This window comes from Lepus europaeus, chromosome 18, assembly GCF_033115175.1.
Source record: "Lepus europaeus isolate LE1 chromosome 18, mLepTim1.pri, whole genome shotgun sequence".
NCBI lineage: Eukaryota > Metazoa > Chordata > Mammalia > Lagomorpha > Leporidae > Lepus > Lepus europaeus.
Window position 1 is genome coordinate 59,676,233 of NC_084844.1, and position 18,109 is coordinate 59,694,341.

Sequence of the window (18,109 nt, forward strand, 5' to 3'; positions counted from 1 at the left end):
ATGGCTGAGCAGGAAGCTGGTGACATACTGAACAGAAGGCAGCAGCCAGTGCTGAGTGGAGAACAGTCCTACTACGTGTAGGTTTTGTAGTATAATGGCAAAGTCTTCATAAGTATACACATAAGTATACAGTGTATAAGTATACACTGAACCTTTCAAAATTCTCAATGTTCTTTTTTTAAAAAAGATTTATTTTATTTATTTGAGAGTTACAGAGAGGGGTAGAGCCAGAGAGAGAAAGAGGTCTTCCATCCACTGCTTCGCTCCCCAAGTGACTGCAACGGCCAGAGCTGAGCTGATCCGAAGCCAGGAGCTGGGAACTTCTTGCAGGTCTCCCACGTGGGTGCAGGGGCCCAAGGACTTGGGCCACCTTTCACTGCTTTCTCAGGCCACAGCAGAGAGCTGGATTGGAAGTGGAGCAGCTGGGACTCAAACTGGTGCCCATATGGGATGCCAGCACTGCAGGCTGGGGCTTTAACCTGCCACAGTGCCGCCCCCTCTCAATGTTCTAACGCTGCCTTTAAGATACTGAGATGGATCTGATTAGACTAGAGCCATATAAAAATTGTTTTAAAAGTAAAAAAACACCACAAACTAGAAATTTCGTATCTATAGCACATTCAGGCAATATACAGAAGAGGTGAAAGGAAAACAGTTCTCTGAGTTAGGATGTTTAAAAGTCTAAAAGCCAAAAATCACAGAATGTTAAAATTAGCAGAAACTTGCAGGTAATCTTGCACACTCTACTTTACATATAAGGAAATAATGTACCAACAAAAACTTATTTTGTTAATTCATCTTTAATGTTAAAAAGAAAAATTCCCAGGGCCGGCGCTGTGGTATGGAGGGTAAAGCCGCTGCCCGCAGTGCCGGCATCCCATATCGGCACCGGTTCAAGTCCTGGCTGCTCCACTTCCAAACCATCTCTTTGCTATGGCCTGGGAAAGCAGTGGAAGATGGCCCAATTCTTTGGGCCCCTGCACCTGCATGGGAGAAATGGAAGAAGCTCCTGGCTTCTGGCTTCCGATTGGTGTAGCTCTGGCTGTTGTGGCCAATTGGGGAATGAACCAATGAATGGAAGATCTTTCTCTCTCTGCCTGTCCTTCTCTCTCTGTGTAACTCTGACTTTCAAATAAATAAATAAATCTTTTTTTTTTTTTAAAAAAAAAAAAAGAAATTTCCAAAGAGGAATTTAGAAAAAACTTAATTTAAAATTTACTACAAGGTACAAATTTTCAAATTCATCAAACCATTACAAAAAAGAAAAAGAAAAGGCATTTTACAAAATTCAGCAACTATTTCTGATTTTATTTTATTTATTTTTATTTATTTGTAATGCAGAGAAACAGGCAGAGAGACAGAGATATCCTATCTGCCAGTTCACTCCTCAAATGTCTACAACAGCCAATGCTGAGCCACGTCAAAGCCAGAAGCCAGGCAAAATCCAGAAACCAGGAAAAATCCAGGTCTCTCACCTGGGTAGCAGGGACACAACTACTACTTGAGCCATCACCTGCTATCTCCCAGTGTGAAAAACAGCAGGAAGCTGGAATTGGGAGCACAGCTGGGACTTGAATCCAGGCACCCCAATATGAGATGCTAGCATCCCTAATGGCATCTTAACCAGTGTGCCAAATGCCTGTCCCTATTTCTGATTTTAAGAACTATAATAGGAGACAAACATTTAGCCTAGCAGGTAAGATGATAGTTAAGATGCCTACATCTCACAACAACATGCCTGAGTTCAACGCCCAGCTCTAGCTCCTGACTCCAGCTTCCTGCCAAAGCAAACCTTGAGAGGCAGTGGTGCTAGCTCAAATCGTTAAGTCCCTGCCACCCATATGGGAGATCAGGTTTGAGTTCCCAGCTCCCAGCTTTGGTCCAGTTCAGCCCCAGCCATTGTGAGCATTTGAGCAGTAAACTATTGGGTAGGAGCTCTCTGTCTGTCTGAGTCTCTTTGCCTCTCAAACAAATAAATTAACGAATGAATAATTTTTTAAAGCCCATAATATATGAGGGATAAATCCTCTACATAACAGAGGACATCTACCCCCTCTCACTAGTATTTAAGCCTCTGAATAGAGTTAATATATCAGAGAAGGCTGTATATTTCTTACTTATCACTAGGTTTTATATTTTTTGCTCGTACTGTGAATGGGACCTTTTAATAAACCGTTACTTGTTTCTAAGTATTACTACTGTAAAAGAAAACTGTTGCATACATACCTACAAACATACATACCTGCACATACATGCATACTCATACATGAACATATAAGTTCATTTCCAACTGGTTACCTTCATTAGTTCCTTACTGAATTCTCATTAGTTCTAATGGTTTTTCAGCTGATCTCTCTGACTGCTACAATAAAAATTATAGTACCTACCAATAATGGGTTGTTATCTCATTTTCTTAAACAAATGACAGTATTTTTTTTAAAAAAACTTAGTGTTTTGGCTGGCATATCTGAAAACAATGTCACACAGTCCTGAACAGGCACAACTGCTTCAGTCCTGACCTTTACAGGAATGTTTTTAGTTTCCTGTTAAGTATGGTGTATGCTGCTTTCAGGTCACTGTATTTATTATCTTAGGAAAGGATCCATTCCATTCCAACAGGAATTAAATGCTTCTAGACAGATATTAAATTTTATTAAATGTATTACTGAAACACAGGAAGATGATAATTTTTTTCTCTTTAAATTTACTGAAGTTGCAAATCCCTTGTATATAATAATATATTGCATTCTTGGAATAAACCAGTTGTGTTTTGCTTTAACTGATGGCATAATATTTTGAAAAACAAAAGATTAGATTAAATTTGGCTGTCTTTCAGTGGGGTCTTATGCAGCTACATTGGGGAAAATGTACTACGGCTTCCTCAGTGCTAGCTTTGAAAGGCTTTATATTAAGAGGAGTATTAAAACTTTTATTAAAATTGGAATGTTTTCCAATTTTTCTGTACTTTGGAATATTTTCAAGTTTCTATTATTTGAGTATCATCCACACAATTTTGGTTATATGTGAATTCAACTGTCCTGTTATATCTTCAATATTTTTCTGCATAAACTCAATATTGACTTACTTCTTTTTTAGCCTAACCTAGTCCTAAATAACAAACATACTTGTAGATTCAGTGGACTAGTTGCAATTTTTCCAACATGCTCTCAATTAATCAATAAAACAAGAAATAATCATCTGGGGCCGGAACTGTGGCATAGCAGGTAAGAGCCACAGCCGGTGCTGGCATTCCATATGGGCACTGGTTCAAGTCCTGGCTGCTCCACTTCTGATCCAGCTCTCTGCTTTGACCTGGGAAAGCAGTAGAAGATGGCCCAAGTGCTTGGGCCTCTGCACCTACATGGGAGACCCAGAAGAAGCTCCAGCTCCTGTCTTCAGTTTGGCCCAGCTCCAGCTGTTGTGGCCATCTGGGAAGTGAACCAGCAGATGGAAGACCTCTCTTTGTCTTTCTCATTCTCTTTCTCTCTCTCTGCCTCTAACTCTGCCTTTCAAATAAATAAATAAATCTTGTTTAAAAAAGATAATTTTCTAGAGCATCGTTAAAGCATCACCTGTACCCCAACCTCTGGGAAATGCACCATATGACTTGAAATAGCACAGAAATTACATTTACCTCGCTATCTGCAAAATATTACCTATAAAACCTATCTAGGTTCAGGGTTATTTTTGGAGCTGTTTTCCTTTTTAAATTTTTACTTATTTATTTGAGAGGCAGAGAGAGAGAGAAACGGTTCCCATGGACTGGTTCACAACGCCTGCAGTGGCTGGGACAGGACCTGGCTGAAGCTGAGAGCCAGGAACTCAATTCTGCTCATCCACATCAGTGGCAGGAATCCAGCCACCTGAGCCATCACTGCTGCCTCCCAGGATCTGAATCAGCAGGAAGCTGGAATCAGGAATCAGGAACCAGAGGTAGGTACGAACCCAGGCATTCAGACATGGGGTGGGAGTGTCCTAACTGACGTTTAAACTCCGAGGCCAAATATCCACCCTGAGCCACTTTCTTAAGTCACTCTGCAATGTCTTCCAAGTTTCCTATTCTTTCTAAACACTTCATTTCTTTAGAACTGATTTTAGTAATTTTATTTTCTTAGAAAATTTCTGTTTTATAGAAATTTTCTGTTTTTATTCTAGTTGTTATTTCGTCTCCAACATCCTTGATTATATATATCCTTTCATTGCTAATTTTGGGTATTTGTGTTCTCTTTTTCTTGATTAATCTTATCTTCTTCACTGTTTTAACAAAGAACTTACTCAGATTTTCTTTCTTTCTTTCGTTCTTTCTTTCTTTCTTTCTCTCTTTTTTTGAAATTTACTTATTTGAAAGGCAGAGTTACAGACAGAGAGACAGAAGACAGTGAGAGAGAGAGAGAAATCTTCCATCTGCTGGCTCATTCCTTCCTCAAATGACAGCAACAGCCAGGGCTGGGCCAGGTCGAAACCAGGAGCCTGGACTTCCATCTGGATCTCCCAGGTGGGTGGCAGGGGCCCAGATACTTGGACCATCTTCCACTGATTTTCTCGGCACATTAGCAGGGCATAGCCAGGACTCAATCCAGTGCCCACAGGGGATAACAGCATCACTGGTGATGACTTAACCTGCTGAACCACAACACCAGTCCCAGATTTTGTTCAATTCTGATTTTTTTTTCTTTCTTCTTCATTCAACAAATATTTATTAAGTGCCATCCATGTCTGAGGCAATGATTGTGTTAAATCTGAGGAAAGAGAAGAGTGAAACAGTCCTAATTTCTGCCCTTTTAAAAAACTCCCTCTTGCTTTACCATTTCTTTTGCTGTTTGCTTTCTAATATTCTTTGTATAGTTCTTCATTTATTTTTCATTCTTTCTTTTCTGATAATAAAAGCTTTCAGAGGAGTGAATTTGTTTATTATTTGTAATTTCATAATTATTTTTCTAAAGGATCTGTAATTGTAGTTTTCAGTACCTTAGTTTAGTCAAAAATTCCAAATGGATTGATCTTAAAACTTCAACTTTCTTTTTTTTAAAGATTTTTTTTTTTGACAGGCAGAAAGAGAGAGAGAGAGAGAGAAAGGTCTTCCTTTCCATTGGTTCAACCCCCAAATGGCCGCTACGGCCGGTGTGCTGCACCGATCCGAAGCCAGGAGCCAGGTACCTCCTCCTGGTCTCCCATGCGGGTGCAGGGCCCAAGCACTTGGGCCATCCTCCACTGCCTTCCTGGGCCATAGCAGAGAGCTGGACTGGAAGAGGAGCAACCGGGACAGAATCCAGCGCTCCAACCGGGACTAGAACCCGGGGTGCCAGCGCCGCAGGCGGAGAATTAGCCAAGTGAGCTGCGGTGCCGGCCTAAAGATTTATTTTTATTTATTTAAAGGCAGAGTTAGAGAGAGGCAGAGGCAGAAAGAGAGAGGTCTTCCATCAGCTGGTTCACTTTCCAGATGGCTACAACAGCTGTAGCTGGGCCAATCTGAAGACAGGAGCCCTGAGCTTCTTCCGGGTCTCCCATGTGGGTTCAGGGGCCCAAGGACTTGGGCCATCTTCTACTGCTTTCCCAGGCCATAGCGGAGAGCTAGATCTGAAGTGGAGCAGCCAGGACTCCAACAGGCGCCCTTATGGGATGCTGGCATTGTAGGCCGCAGCTTTACTCACTACGCCACAGCACTGGCCCCTCAATTTCCATTATTTATAGTTTTATTGACTTAGAATAACAGAATGATCAGTAAAATTTCTCAAAAGTTTGTAATGAGGTTTTCTTTCCATCTTTAGAACAAGTCAATGTTAACTATTCTATGAACATTCCAGAAAAAAAAAGGGTTTCTATAAGACATATAAATTCTCCTATTTTACTTGAGTTTTCCCAAGCATCTCTATAAGGTTTTGCTTTAGGTACTTTCAGTGTTTTGCTATGCATTGTACTGAATTTTCTAGCTGCCACTTTTCCTTTTGGGTTATACTTCTATCCATATGAAAAGTTCAGGCTCATTTAAGGTATTTTGTGGTGTGTTGCAGTAGAACGAACAAACGACTTTGTAAATTAAGCAAAGCCAAGAGAGGTACCCATAATTAAATCACATTTGCCTTACTATCAAGAAAGACATGCCCTTAAGAGACAGAAAAGCTGACGGTATTCTGTCAATTCAGAGGTCTTTGGCATTAAGTGGGAAAATACTGACATATTTTAGTGCAAAAGAAAGGCAAACTTTAATTAAGTGATATAGCTATTTGAATGGAGATCTCAGATCCCCATTATTAGGAGTCATAAGAAGTAAAATATAACTTGAATAAAGGATACATAGACTTTATGACCAACTCTTTCTTCAAATTTTAAAGTCCATGCTATAGAGAGATTATAGATACCACATTTATACTGGAATGAAATTTGAGAAAAATTGACCATACACAAATTATTCCTGACTACGTTTAAACCAAGTATGTTCAAGAATATCCAACCAAAGCAAAAGGAACTCAAACTGGTATCTGAACTCTAGGATAAGAATCCCATCCTTGTCCCTGTCAGAAATTTGTTAAGGTTAAAAAACCTTGACAACTAAAAAAAAGCAAAAACCAAAAACCAATATTATTTTAATAAAAACACTTATGTGGGGCCAGCGCTGTGGTGCAGTGGGTTAACGCCCTGGCCTGAAGCGGTGCCGGTTCGAGACCCGGCTGCTCCACTTCCAATCCCACTCTCTGCTATGCCCTGGGAAAGCAGTAAAAGATGGCCCAAGTCCTTGGGCCCCTGCACCCACATGGAAGACCTGGAAGAAGCTGCTGGCTCCTGGCTTCGGATCGGCTCAGCTCCGGCCATTGTGTCTATCTGGGGAGTGAACCAGCTGATGGAAGACCTCTCTCTCTGTCTCTACCTTTCTCTGTAACTCTGTCTTTCAAATAAATAAAATAAATCTTAAAAAAAAATAAAAACACTTATGTAAACACCTTTTAATACTGGAAAGATTTAGAACAAGCAGAGAAATATTTAATATTTAGAACAAGTAGAGAAACAAGTAGAAGAATCAAACAAGTGTGATAGTATTCTTTATTAAGAAATACCTGAATTTTAGAATTTGATTTTCAATGTTTTAAGAGTAAACATTAAAGAGTTACATATCAATCTATTACTCTAATTTAAAATGTGGAACTGAGTAACTAATTTGTGAATTCAGTTTGAAAGTGTGCATCTATATATACACACAGAAGTATTTACTCCTTCGTTCAAGTTGCCATACAACTCTATTATCCTTCCCTCTAGCTTAATCCCAAACTATAAACTGTTATGAATAAACCAAAATATGGGACAAAAAGTAATTTTAAAATAGAAAATACAGATGATGAGAGTTTTTAAAAGGTCAGTAGGAAAACTGAAGAGAAAAGGTTAATATGGAGATGCTAGAATATATAAAAGTCTGGCAACATACAGTTTCCTAGGAAATACTCCAGCAAAGCAAAGAGAATGCAAAGAGAGAAAGGATCCAAGAGAAAGGGAGCTAAGCTGAGATTGTGAAAGGACTAGAGAACAAGCAGTCTATACTTAGTCAGTCTGAGGTTACAGCTGAAGCTTATCTGGAAACAATCCCAGGAGGTAGGTTATATTACCATTCCTTTTCTAGATGAAGAAACCGAGAATAACTTGCACAAAGTCTCAGAGGAAGTGGCAAAATTGAGACAAGAATAGGCAGCCTAGCTCCAGAGCCCAAACACTTAACCAACAGAGTCCCTATAACGACCTGTAAGATGAAGAAGCTGGGAGGGGACATTGTAGTAGAGAAGTTGATCTGTCTCTTGGGACACATGCATTACATATCCGTGTGCCTGGGTTTAAGTCCCACCTCCACTTTCCATCCAGCTTCCTGCTAAAGTGCACCCTGGGATGCAACAGGTGATGATGGCTCAAGCACTTGGTTCCCTGCTACACATGTGGGAAACCTGGATGGAATTCCTGACTATTTCTTGGTTATCGTGGGCATTTAGGGAGCAAATCAGTGGATGGAAGATATTCTCTCTTCTTTCTCTCTCTCTCTCTCTCTCTCCATTTCAAATAAATATTATTATAACACTTGTACAAACTCCTTTCAACTCTCCTTTACCCCTTCCATTTTAAATAATATTCGTCTGTCATGTACCATAATTAAGCAATGTAAGATTATGCTGCCTTCTGTATAAACCTTGACATAGTACCTAGTTCTCTAGCAAATACATATGGGATCCTAATATTTTAAATGTTGGTTGGGTTTTTTGTTTTTTTTTTTTTTTTTGACGGGCAGAGTCAGACAGTAAGAGAGAGAGAGAGACAGAGAGAAAAGTCTGGTTTTTAAATCTTACCACTGACCTATAAACAATACACAGAAGATTTAATACTACTAATTATAGAACAGCATGTAAATGATCCATCCATGTAAAAAGTTGAGAGGCTGGCAGGGGGAGGAGGAAGGTTCATGTTGAGAAAAAGGCAGGAGAAATTTAGAGGTATGAGCAGTCTTCAACAAGTAATGGAAAATGTGCATTTTCTTTTAATTCTATTTTCCACTAAATTCAAAGTACTCTTGTATTACACCCCCATTTACCTACAGCAAAGCCAAAGACACTGTTTAAAGTTCATTAGTCAAGAAATACAGGTGGTAAATAGTAGAAAATTTCCTTACAATTTTAAAAGTTTTTTTAAATGAAAATTTTATGCAACAATTTCATAGCAGTCTGTTATATTAATAACAGGTTTAGAAAACTTAAGTATGACTTACAGAAATGAAGGATGAGAGGGAATGTGTATATACACACACACACACACACACATATATACAGTAGTGAAAATGCACTTAAATCCTTAGCTTTCAGAGTGAGAGAGTAAGTACAGAGTCTTAAAAGCTAATGTCAAGAAAACAGGAAAGGCAGGAGCAAGCATTCAGCCTAACAGTTGGGGCATGCCTCCCATTATTTGAGTACCTGGGTTTGATTCCCATCTCTGGCTCCTGACTCCAGCTCCCTGCCAGTGCAGAACCTGGGAGGCAGAAGTGATGGCTCAAGAGAGACCTGAATTGAGTTCCTGGCTCCCAGTTTCAGCCAGACCAGCCCCAGCCATTTGGGGAATGAACCAGTGAACAGGAGTTCTCTCTGTCTCTCTGCCCCAGGAAAAAGAGAAAGATAAATGTATAGCATATTATATAGAATTATAAAGATTATTTTAAAAAATTATTTTAAAATACTTTAAAAATAAGATAGACTAATGGATGCATGGATAGATTAATTCTATTAATTATAAAATCAAGGTGGTATGTGTCCAGACATTCATTACACAAGTCCTTCAACTTTCCTGATTAAAATTTTTGTCATAAAATATCGACACATATGTAGCTGATAGGGGCTGGCATTGTGGTGTAGCAGGTTAAGCCTCTGCCTGTGCCAATGTCCCATACAGGCATCAGTTCAAGACCCAGTTACTCCACTTACAATTCAGCTCCCTGCTAGTGCACCTGGGAAAGCAGCTGAGGATGACCCTGGTCATTGGGCCCCTGCTCTCACATGGGAGACCTGGAAGAAGCTCCAGGCTCCTTGGTTCGGCCTGGTCCAGCCCTTGCTATTGCAGCCATTTGGGGAGTGAGCTAGCAGATGGAAGAACTCTCTTTCTCTGTCTCTCCTCCTCTCTCTGTGACTCTGCCTTTTTTTTTTTTTTTTTTTGACAGGCAGAGTTAGACAGTGAGAGAGAAAGACAGAGAAAAAGGTCTTCCTTCCGTTGGTTCACCCCCCAAATGGCCGCTACAGCCGGCGTGCTGTGCTGATCTGAAGCCAGGAGCCAGGTGCTTCTCCTGGTCTCCCATGGGGTGCAGGGCCCAAGCACTTGGGCCATCCTCCACTGCACTCCCGGGCCACAGCAGAGAGCTGGACTGGAAGAGGAGCAGTCGGGACAGAATCCGGCGCCCCAACCGGGACTAGAACCCGGTGTGCCAACACCGCAGATGGAGAATTAGCCTAGTGAGCCGCGGCGCCAGCCTAAAAAAAAAAAAAAAATCTTTAAAAAAAAGGTAGTTGAGAATGGTCAACATCTGGAATATGACTGCAAGAGTTCACCAATGTCCGTGCTGTCCCTTGTGTGGCACTCTGCAGAGGCCGAGTGAGGGTCCTTATGCAGCTGTGTGACTGAGTCTGGCCAGTGGCACATGGATGGAAATGACATGCACCACTTCAAGACCTGGTTGCTAAAATCTCCTGCAGGATCTTCCATTCACTCTTTCTTCTCCTGCCTACAGGCAGATCCGCCACAGTCTGGGAGTCTGGGAGTGGACTGAACATCTACTAGCCTGAGTCTCACAACCACCTGTAACTCACCTCATGGCCCCCAACTCATTCCAGACTGCAGTATGTGGGAGAAATCACTCTCAATGTCTTAAGTGACTACTTGAGTTTCATCTGCAACCACGGTCAGCACTGACTGCCTTAAACACAGTATGACCTGTGGGCTATAAATAGAAGCATTTATTTTTACTCATATCATGTGTATTTTTATTTAAAAACACACATATGCAAATTTAAAATAAACAGTAAGGCGTAGGCATTTAGAGCTGCAGTTAAGATGCCCACCTCTCACAGTGAAGTGGGTCCCTAGGGCTGAGTTCCAACGTCAGCTCCTAACTCCTGCCAGTGCAGATCCCAGGACACAGCAATGATGGCTCAAATTGGGTTCTGGCTTCCCACTTGGGAGACCTGTATTGGAATCCTACCTCCGATTCTGGTCCAGCATCAACTGTTGTAGGCATTTGGGAAGTAAACTAACAGATGGGTGTTTCCTCTCCCTCTATCTGTCTCCCTCTTTCTTTCTTTCAAAGCAATTTTAAAAAAAGAAATAGTAGGCCGGCGCCGCAGCTCACTAGGCTAATCCTCCGCCTTGCGGCGCCGGCACACCAGGTTCTGGTCCCGGTCGGGGCACCGGATTCTGTCCCGGTTGCCCCTCTTCCAGGCCAGCTCTCTGCTGTGGCCCAGGAAGGCAGTGGAGGATGGCCCAAGTGCTTGGGCCCTGCACCCCATGGGAGACCAGGAGAAGCACCTGGCTCCTGCCATCGGATCAGCGCAGTGTGCCGGCCGCAGCGCGCCAACCGCGGCGGCCATTGGAGGGTGAACCAACGGCAAAGGAAGACCTTTCTCTTTGTCTCTCTCTCTCACTGTCCACTCTGCCTGTCAAAAAAATAAAAATAAAAAAAAAAAAAAGAAAGAAATAGTAAGCCCACATCAGCTAGTACGGACTAAGAAAGCCCTCTGAGCTTACTTTTTTGGCATCCTTTAGCATCCTGGGCACTTTGTGTGAATAACAAAAAGCAAAATGGCACGCTTTAATACAGCTCCAGCTGGGACCACTTACCCTTTTACCTAGATGCCTTTCAACAGTGCACAGACTACACAACCATGCCCAGCAGCCTTCTCTGACAAAGCCCACGCTGACAATCTGCTTGGAAGCCAAAGGACTGCTAACTGGAACCTTCAGAAGTGAAGAACCTTTTTTTCTGCCAAGGGCCATTTGGATATTTATCACATCATTCACAGGCCATACAAGATTATCGACTTAAAAATTAGCCTGCTATAGATTTATTGAATTCCAAGTCCCACCTGTGGTTGCCTTGGCAGGGCCAGAACGAACAGTCTCATGGGCCTTACACAGCCCACAGGCCTGTTTCCTACCCTTGTTCTGGGGAATAAGATGCCCTCTTCAACAAGTTCTTCTGATTCTAGCTGCCCCGATACATGCAAGCTTCCATGTCTTTAACATGCCCATTTCTCTTATGCATCCTGCAATGCCATGCTAAGTCACAATGACTCAGTCCAGAGAATCACAAACACCACAGAAGAGGAGCCCATGGCTAATTCCAGAGCTAGAAAAGAAGCGTTAGTCTCCTGCCCTGTCACATCCCACCAGGAAGCTTCCACCTAGAGGAGATGGTATGTATAATCCCAGACCTTTTAAGCCAGCAGCACCTCCCCCCACTGCCCTGCCCCACCAGAGGACTTTACTTCTTTTACAAGGCCTTCTTTGTCCAGCAAGGAGGTGTGCCACTGGGATCTGTATTGGAGGAAGAACCTGCCATTTGCCTGGAAGGATTGCAGTCAGTTGACAGCCTCCAGCTGTTAGCTCCTAGGCTTTTGAGCTGAAGGCATATTCTCCCCAGGCAGCCTCCAGCCAATGACAGACCTGCCCAGTGTGGGACTCCTCCAGCAGCTTTTGCTCTGGAGCTCTCTCCAATCTGTTGGTCAAGCAGTCACCAGATCTGAGGCTCTCTCTGCCCAAACCTATGGCCTCCCCACTTCTCTTCACAGGTGTGCATCTACATCGTAGTCTAAAGGCTTTCCCTACCAAATTCTACCTCCTCTCCCTTTTTTCTTTCTCCTGTGTCACTCTCTAACAAACCTCTTGCAACCCTAATTCTATCCGTCTGCTCTCTAGGAACAAAAGTGACACAGTACAGGAACTGCATATCAACCAGACATGAGTGTTACTCTCGCCTCATCCAACCTCCCTTCTGTTTCCCGGTTACCACTACCATCCTTGGACCCCTTGCTCTGCTAACCCACTAAAGCACCTGTTGAGATTCCGGTCCAATGTATCACAGCTACCAGCAGGAGGCACCCCACTCTGTTCTAACCCCTGTGGTAAAGCAGATCATCTCTAACAAAACTCTCATTTCCAAAATCTCACTAACAAATTCTACAGCATTTCATCACAGTTAAAATTATACTCACACACTCAGCCAATATCCTAGCATTTAAAATCTTTACCAAGATTTCCTAAGCATCTTATTTACTTGCAACAAGTCAGTCTGAAGTCCCAGTATGAAATTACATGCACTCAAAAAATACAATAAAATAAGTCACGGACATAAACATAATCCTTTTTACTTCCTGCTTTAAGAAGTAAAGTCACTCAGCGACTGGAACACAAGCAAACAGTATTTAAAAGCTCCAACAAGAGTGCTAGTCTTTCTGTAATTGTAACACAAAGGGAATAATACATTGGGGTTTTTCACGTATTCATGAGAGGTAGTTTTGAAATGCTACGTATCCTCTGCCTAAGAGTTTCCCAACGGGGCTGCTTATAACAAATATATTCTTTTTATTTCATACACATTAGTTAATCTCCCCACAGATTAAGGCTTACCCCTATGTAATCAGTAACCCCACTGCTAAGATTCCTCCTAAGGGAACACCTCTCCGGCTATCAAAGTTTTCACTCCAGGCTGTTGCACCAGTCCAGTGCCTGTGGAGGCACCTCCTAGCCCCAAGGACATGGCCAAGAGAGGCAGCTCAGGGACCGGGAAGTGAAGAAAAGCCATGGACTGAGGCTAAGACCAAGGTTTTAATTATAGCACCTGCTCCCGCTTCCAGGGAATAAGTCATTTGGACAAGTCGCTTCCCCTCTCAGAGTCTCAATTTCCTCATTCACATTAAAATTTTAAAAAATCACTCCTTTGAAAGAGCCTTCGTGTTGTGTGTCACAGACACACGGGTGTCCTGTCGCCCCTCCCCCAGCCCCCCAGCCCGCGGACCCTGGGCAAGGTCACTCATCTCTTCCCAATCAGTCAGGGAGCAATTTCTGAGGCTAAACGCCGTCGCATGACCTCACGTGACAGCACAGAAACGTTCTGTTTTATTTGCTCACGCACCCCGCGGGGATCGGCATCTACATGTGTGCTCGGGAGCCCGTGACCGGCCCGGAGGTGAACAACCAGAGCGGCAGCTTCGCCCCGTTTCTGAGGAAACCGCAATCTGACAAGCCCGAGAAGTTTCTGGTACCCCAGAATAAGCACAGATTATTGGGGGGTGGGGGCGGGGACAAGATGGGTCCCGGCAAGAGTCACACAAATCAGCTGATGGGCGGGTCGCCACCTCCGGCGGGATCCAGAGAGCGCGCGATCTTGCCAACGACGCATTGATGGTTCTGGACAATGAACCCAAAACACAAAACAACCCACGGCCAAGTCACACTCTGCGTGGCGAACGCCCAGAAAGTCTGCGGGGCCGCGCCTGCTCGGCTGCGGGGTTGGGGGGAGAGCCCGTCCGGGCGGCCCTCAGCCGGCCCCGACCCCGCAGCGCGCGCCGCCCACCCTGCCCACCCGCGCGGGGCCCGCGCGCTCCTTCCCGCCCCGGCTCCGGCCGCGGCTTCCAGGTACGCGTTCCGACAGAGCGGCATTTCCTGGTCGCGGCACACGCACAGGTAAATCCTCACAGCCCCATCCGCGCCTTCCCGAGGCGAGAACCACATCCCGGGAAACTTCTCCCTCCCCACTCGCCCCACTCGGCGGCGCCGCCGCCGGCCCCGAGGCGGGTGGGGGAGGGGCGCGCTCTTGAGGAGGGGGCGCGGCGCGACCACCCCCCGCCCCAGCCCGCCGCGCAGACCTGCTCCGGGATCTTCGGGCCGCCCCGAGTGGTTGCCCATGCTCAGCCGATTCGGGCAGCGGCCGGCTGGCCGGCCTCGCACTGAGTGTCCACCCTGCCCCAGCCCCAGCCGGCTCCGGCGGGCGAGGCGGCCGCGTCCGGCGGGTCCGCTCCAGTCAAAGAAAGGGCCGGGCGCCTTCCAGTTCCCGGTGGCTGTCGGCGGAGCGGCTTCTCGCGCGCGGGCGTGCCCCGCCCACTCATTTGCATGCCGCCCGCCCTCCTCGACTCCACGCTACCCGCCGGGGGAGGCCCGCCCACCTCATCTACATTCCGCCTGCCCACCTCATCTGCATATCTCTCTCGGGCGCCTGGAGTGCCACTCTTCAGCCGTGGGAGGGACGCACCGGCTGACCGACTTCAGGCCCTGCACCCGCGGACGCTGGACGAGGTAGGCTGGAAAAAACCCACTGCGGGGAGGCTGAAGCCGACTGCCACACCGGCCAAGCAAAATCCTGCGCATGTGAAATGAGATCCACCGGGACAGAAAAAACCTGGAGTTGGCACAGGACAGGTGCTCAATAAGTATATATGTATATATTTTGTAATTTTCTTTTTTTAGTGACTGAATGGAAGAATAAACAATTCTTGAGGAGAAGAAAATTAACACTCAGAAAGACTATTACTAATTATAAAAATGCATGCCTGCCAATCATGAGTAGAAATTTTGCTGCTGCCAGAAATGACTAACTTTTGGAAATTACCCCGAACAACTTGCATTCTTCATCTTACAGGGAGAACACTTAGGACCAACTAAAGCTTGCAGTGAAGATGTTTAGGACTAGTAAAATCATTAGTGGAACGACTGACGTGTCTCCATCACTTGAACACCATGAGGGGCCATTCTTGATACTCATCTTTCCTATCAACATCTTAGGAGCCTGGTGATGATGATGACTCTCAGCACCTCAGAGCAGGGTATTCCTGTGCCTTCCAGCGTGCTACGGGCTCCGAGATATCTGTCCCCCTCTCTCTCACCTGTGCCCTTTGTTGATTCCTCCTCATCTGCTTGACCTCTAGACCCTGGATTGCTGCCTGACCTCTTCTCTACCTACCATCTTGGTCTTTTATCTACCAGTTTTTGGCTGTTAAATCTAGGTGCCATCTGTACATTGCCAGGCTGGTCCTTTCTTCTGAGCTCCTGACTCATTTATCCAACTGCCTTCTTGAGGATTCCACTTGGACATCTTAATAGGCATCTCCCACTTAACCAGAACAAAATGAACTCTTGATTTTCTTCCACAGTCCTGGGTCTCCTATAGTCTTTTCCAACTCCACAAAGGGAAACTTCATGCTTCCAGTGACTCAGGCCAAACACTTCTGCTCTTCTCCCATACCCCATTGAGTCCCTCAGCAAAGCCTGTCAGTATATATGGCCGTGCATCACTTAACTACAGGAATGCATCCTGTGAAATGTGTCGTTAGGTGATTTTGTCATTGTGCGAGCATTACAGATTGTACTTCCACGGAGTAAAATGATTTCAACGTCAGCAGGCAGTATAATCTTATGGGCGGGACCACCGTTGTATATGAGGTTCATTGTGGCCTGAAATGCCGTTACGCAACACATGATTACACCCGTGTGTTGTAAATACCACCACATCTCAGTACTTCACACCTCTTTCACTGCTGCCACCGGGTCCAAGCCATTGCTGTCTTCCACCAGAATTACTGCAACTGCCTCCTAAGAAGTCTGTCTTCTGCCTCTGCTCTCTAGTCTCTTCTCCACAGAATGGCACGGGTGATGCTTCGAAAACCTAGCTCGAATCATGGCATGACTCCACTTACAAGGCTCTAATGTCTCTCACTTGGAAGAAGTCAAAACCCTTATAACAGCCTCCGAGTCCCTGAATAATCCTCCCCCTGCCCCCTTGGTGGACTCACCCTTCTGTCTCACATTCCTTCTGCTACACCAGCTTCCTTCCTAGTCCTCAGATGAGCAAAACACAGCCTGGTCTCTCTGATACACAGCTCTCCAAACTACCTACACCATCAACTAGACAGATGGAAAGAAGATAGATAGATATGATAGATGATAGATAGACAGATAGATAGATACACACAAAATATGGTGGACTCTGCTTCCTAGGTCTCTGTTCAAACATCACTCTATTACAGGGGCTTCTCTCATCGCTCCATATGAACTAGTAAGCCAGACCCTCAACTCACACACTCTCCTTATTGGCTGACCTCTGTGTCACTCATCACCATCACCGTTTAGTTTACTGTATGTTGATGACCTTTTGTCCTCCGTTAGAGAATCATTTTCATGAGAGTAGAGACTTTCAATTAATGAATCAACAAACACATTTATAGGCTGCACCATATATAAATCGACACTTAATTACACGTTACTTCTAATGGTAGTACCATGGGTTAGTTTTTTCTGACAAAACCAGTTTGTCAAAGACAGGAGTCACTGTTTTATTTCTATAACCTACAAAACCCAGCACAACACTTGAGTGTACAGAAGCCAATGGACTAAAAGGAATTCAATTGTGTGGTAACAGTGTTAGAGCAGAGCTTCACAGGAGATCAAGGTCAAATCCTCTCCCCTCCCTGGGTGAAAAATGAACCCAGAAAAAGATGGCTGACTTCCCCAGGTATCTTTGAAATGAGGGGTGAAGCCTGAGCGGTGAACCCAGTTAAGAGTGACATAACTTCAGGACAGTTTGCAGACTCATCCATACAGTTGTGGAAATTGATGAGTCATCCTTTTTTACTCTGTAAAATGCAGACCCAGTCACACGTCTCTGTGAAAACTGGACAAGGAAGACACCAACCTAACCGGCCTCCTGTGGTTCTCTCAATTCCAACACCCAAAATATCTAGTCAAAGTGTGTCATCTCCTAGACTTTTTTCAGATTTTTGTCTCTTTTTGCTGCTGCTGGTTTAATTCATCTCATACAAGGACGCATTAGCTTCCCTACTCAGCTGCTGCTTCCAATTTTTCTATTGCTCAAATTGCTTCTTCACCCAAGTTCCCAAAAATGGAAATCTGACCATATCACCCTTCTGGTTTTTTTTATTATTATTATTTTTTACTTTTTATCAGGCAGAGTGGACAGTGAGAAAAAGAGACAGAGAGAAAGGTCTTCCTTTGCCGTTGGTTCACCCTCCAATGGCTGCCGCAGCCGGCGCAATGTGGCCAGTGCACCGCGCTGATCCCAAGGCAGGAGCCAGGTGCTTCTCCTGGTCTCCCATGGGATGCAGGGCCCAAGCACTTGAGCCATCCTCCACTGCACTCCCTGGCCACAGCAGAGAGCTGGCCTGGAAGAGGGGCAACTGGGACAGAATCCGGCGCCCCGACCGGGACTAGAACCTGGTGTGCTGGCGCCGCAAGGCAGAGGATTAGCCTAGTGAGCCACGGCGCCAGCCACCCTTCTGTTTAAAAGCTGCCTGCAACTCCCCTTTACCTTTAAGATAAAATTCTTGGTTCTTAAGCTTGGTCCACAGAGGTCCTTTGTAATCTTCCTCCCCAGCTCCACCCCAACTGTTCTAGCCTCATTTTTACGAAAATACCACGTACTCTTCCACTTTACATTGCAGCAACATTAAGCCTGTTGTAGTTCTTGGATCACGCCCTATTGTTTTGGGCCTCTGTGCTTTTATATCTGCTACATTCCCCGTTTCAACTACTTTTCTGTAACTTGGCTGCCTAGCAAATGCCCATTTATCTGCTATGAATTGGATTGTGTCCC

At 44.7% G+C, this 18,109-nt stretch overlaps 1 protein-coding gene across 4 annotated transcripts in view; it reads right to left on the reverse strand.

Annotated features, from left to right (window-relative positions):
* The window catches only part of SPECC1 (sperm antigen with calponin homology and coiled-coil domains 1), a 192,425-nt gene extending 177,871 nt beyond the window's left edge, over nt 1-14,554 (reverse strand). For all 4 annotated transcript variants that reach the window (XM_062215713.1, XM_062215714.1, XM_062215712.1 and 1 more), the window contains exon 1: nt 14,373-14,554. In XM_062215713.1, the coding sequence (XP_062071697.1) occupies nt 14,373-14,412 (40 nt within the window). In that variant the 5' untranslated portion in view covers nt 14,413-14,554. The remainder of the gene's footprint in view (nt 1-14,372) is intronic.
* Between the last annotated feature and the right edge of the window lie 3,555 nt (nt 14,555-18,109).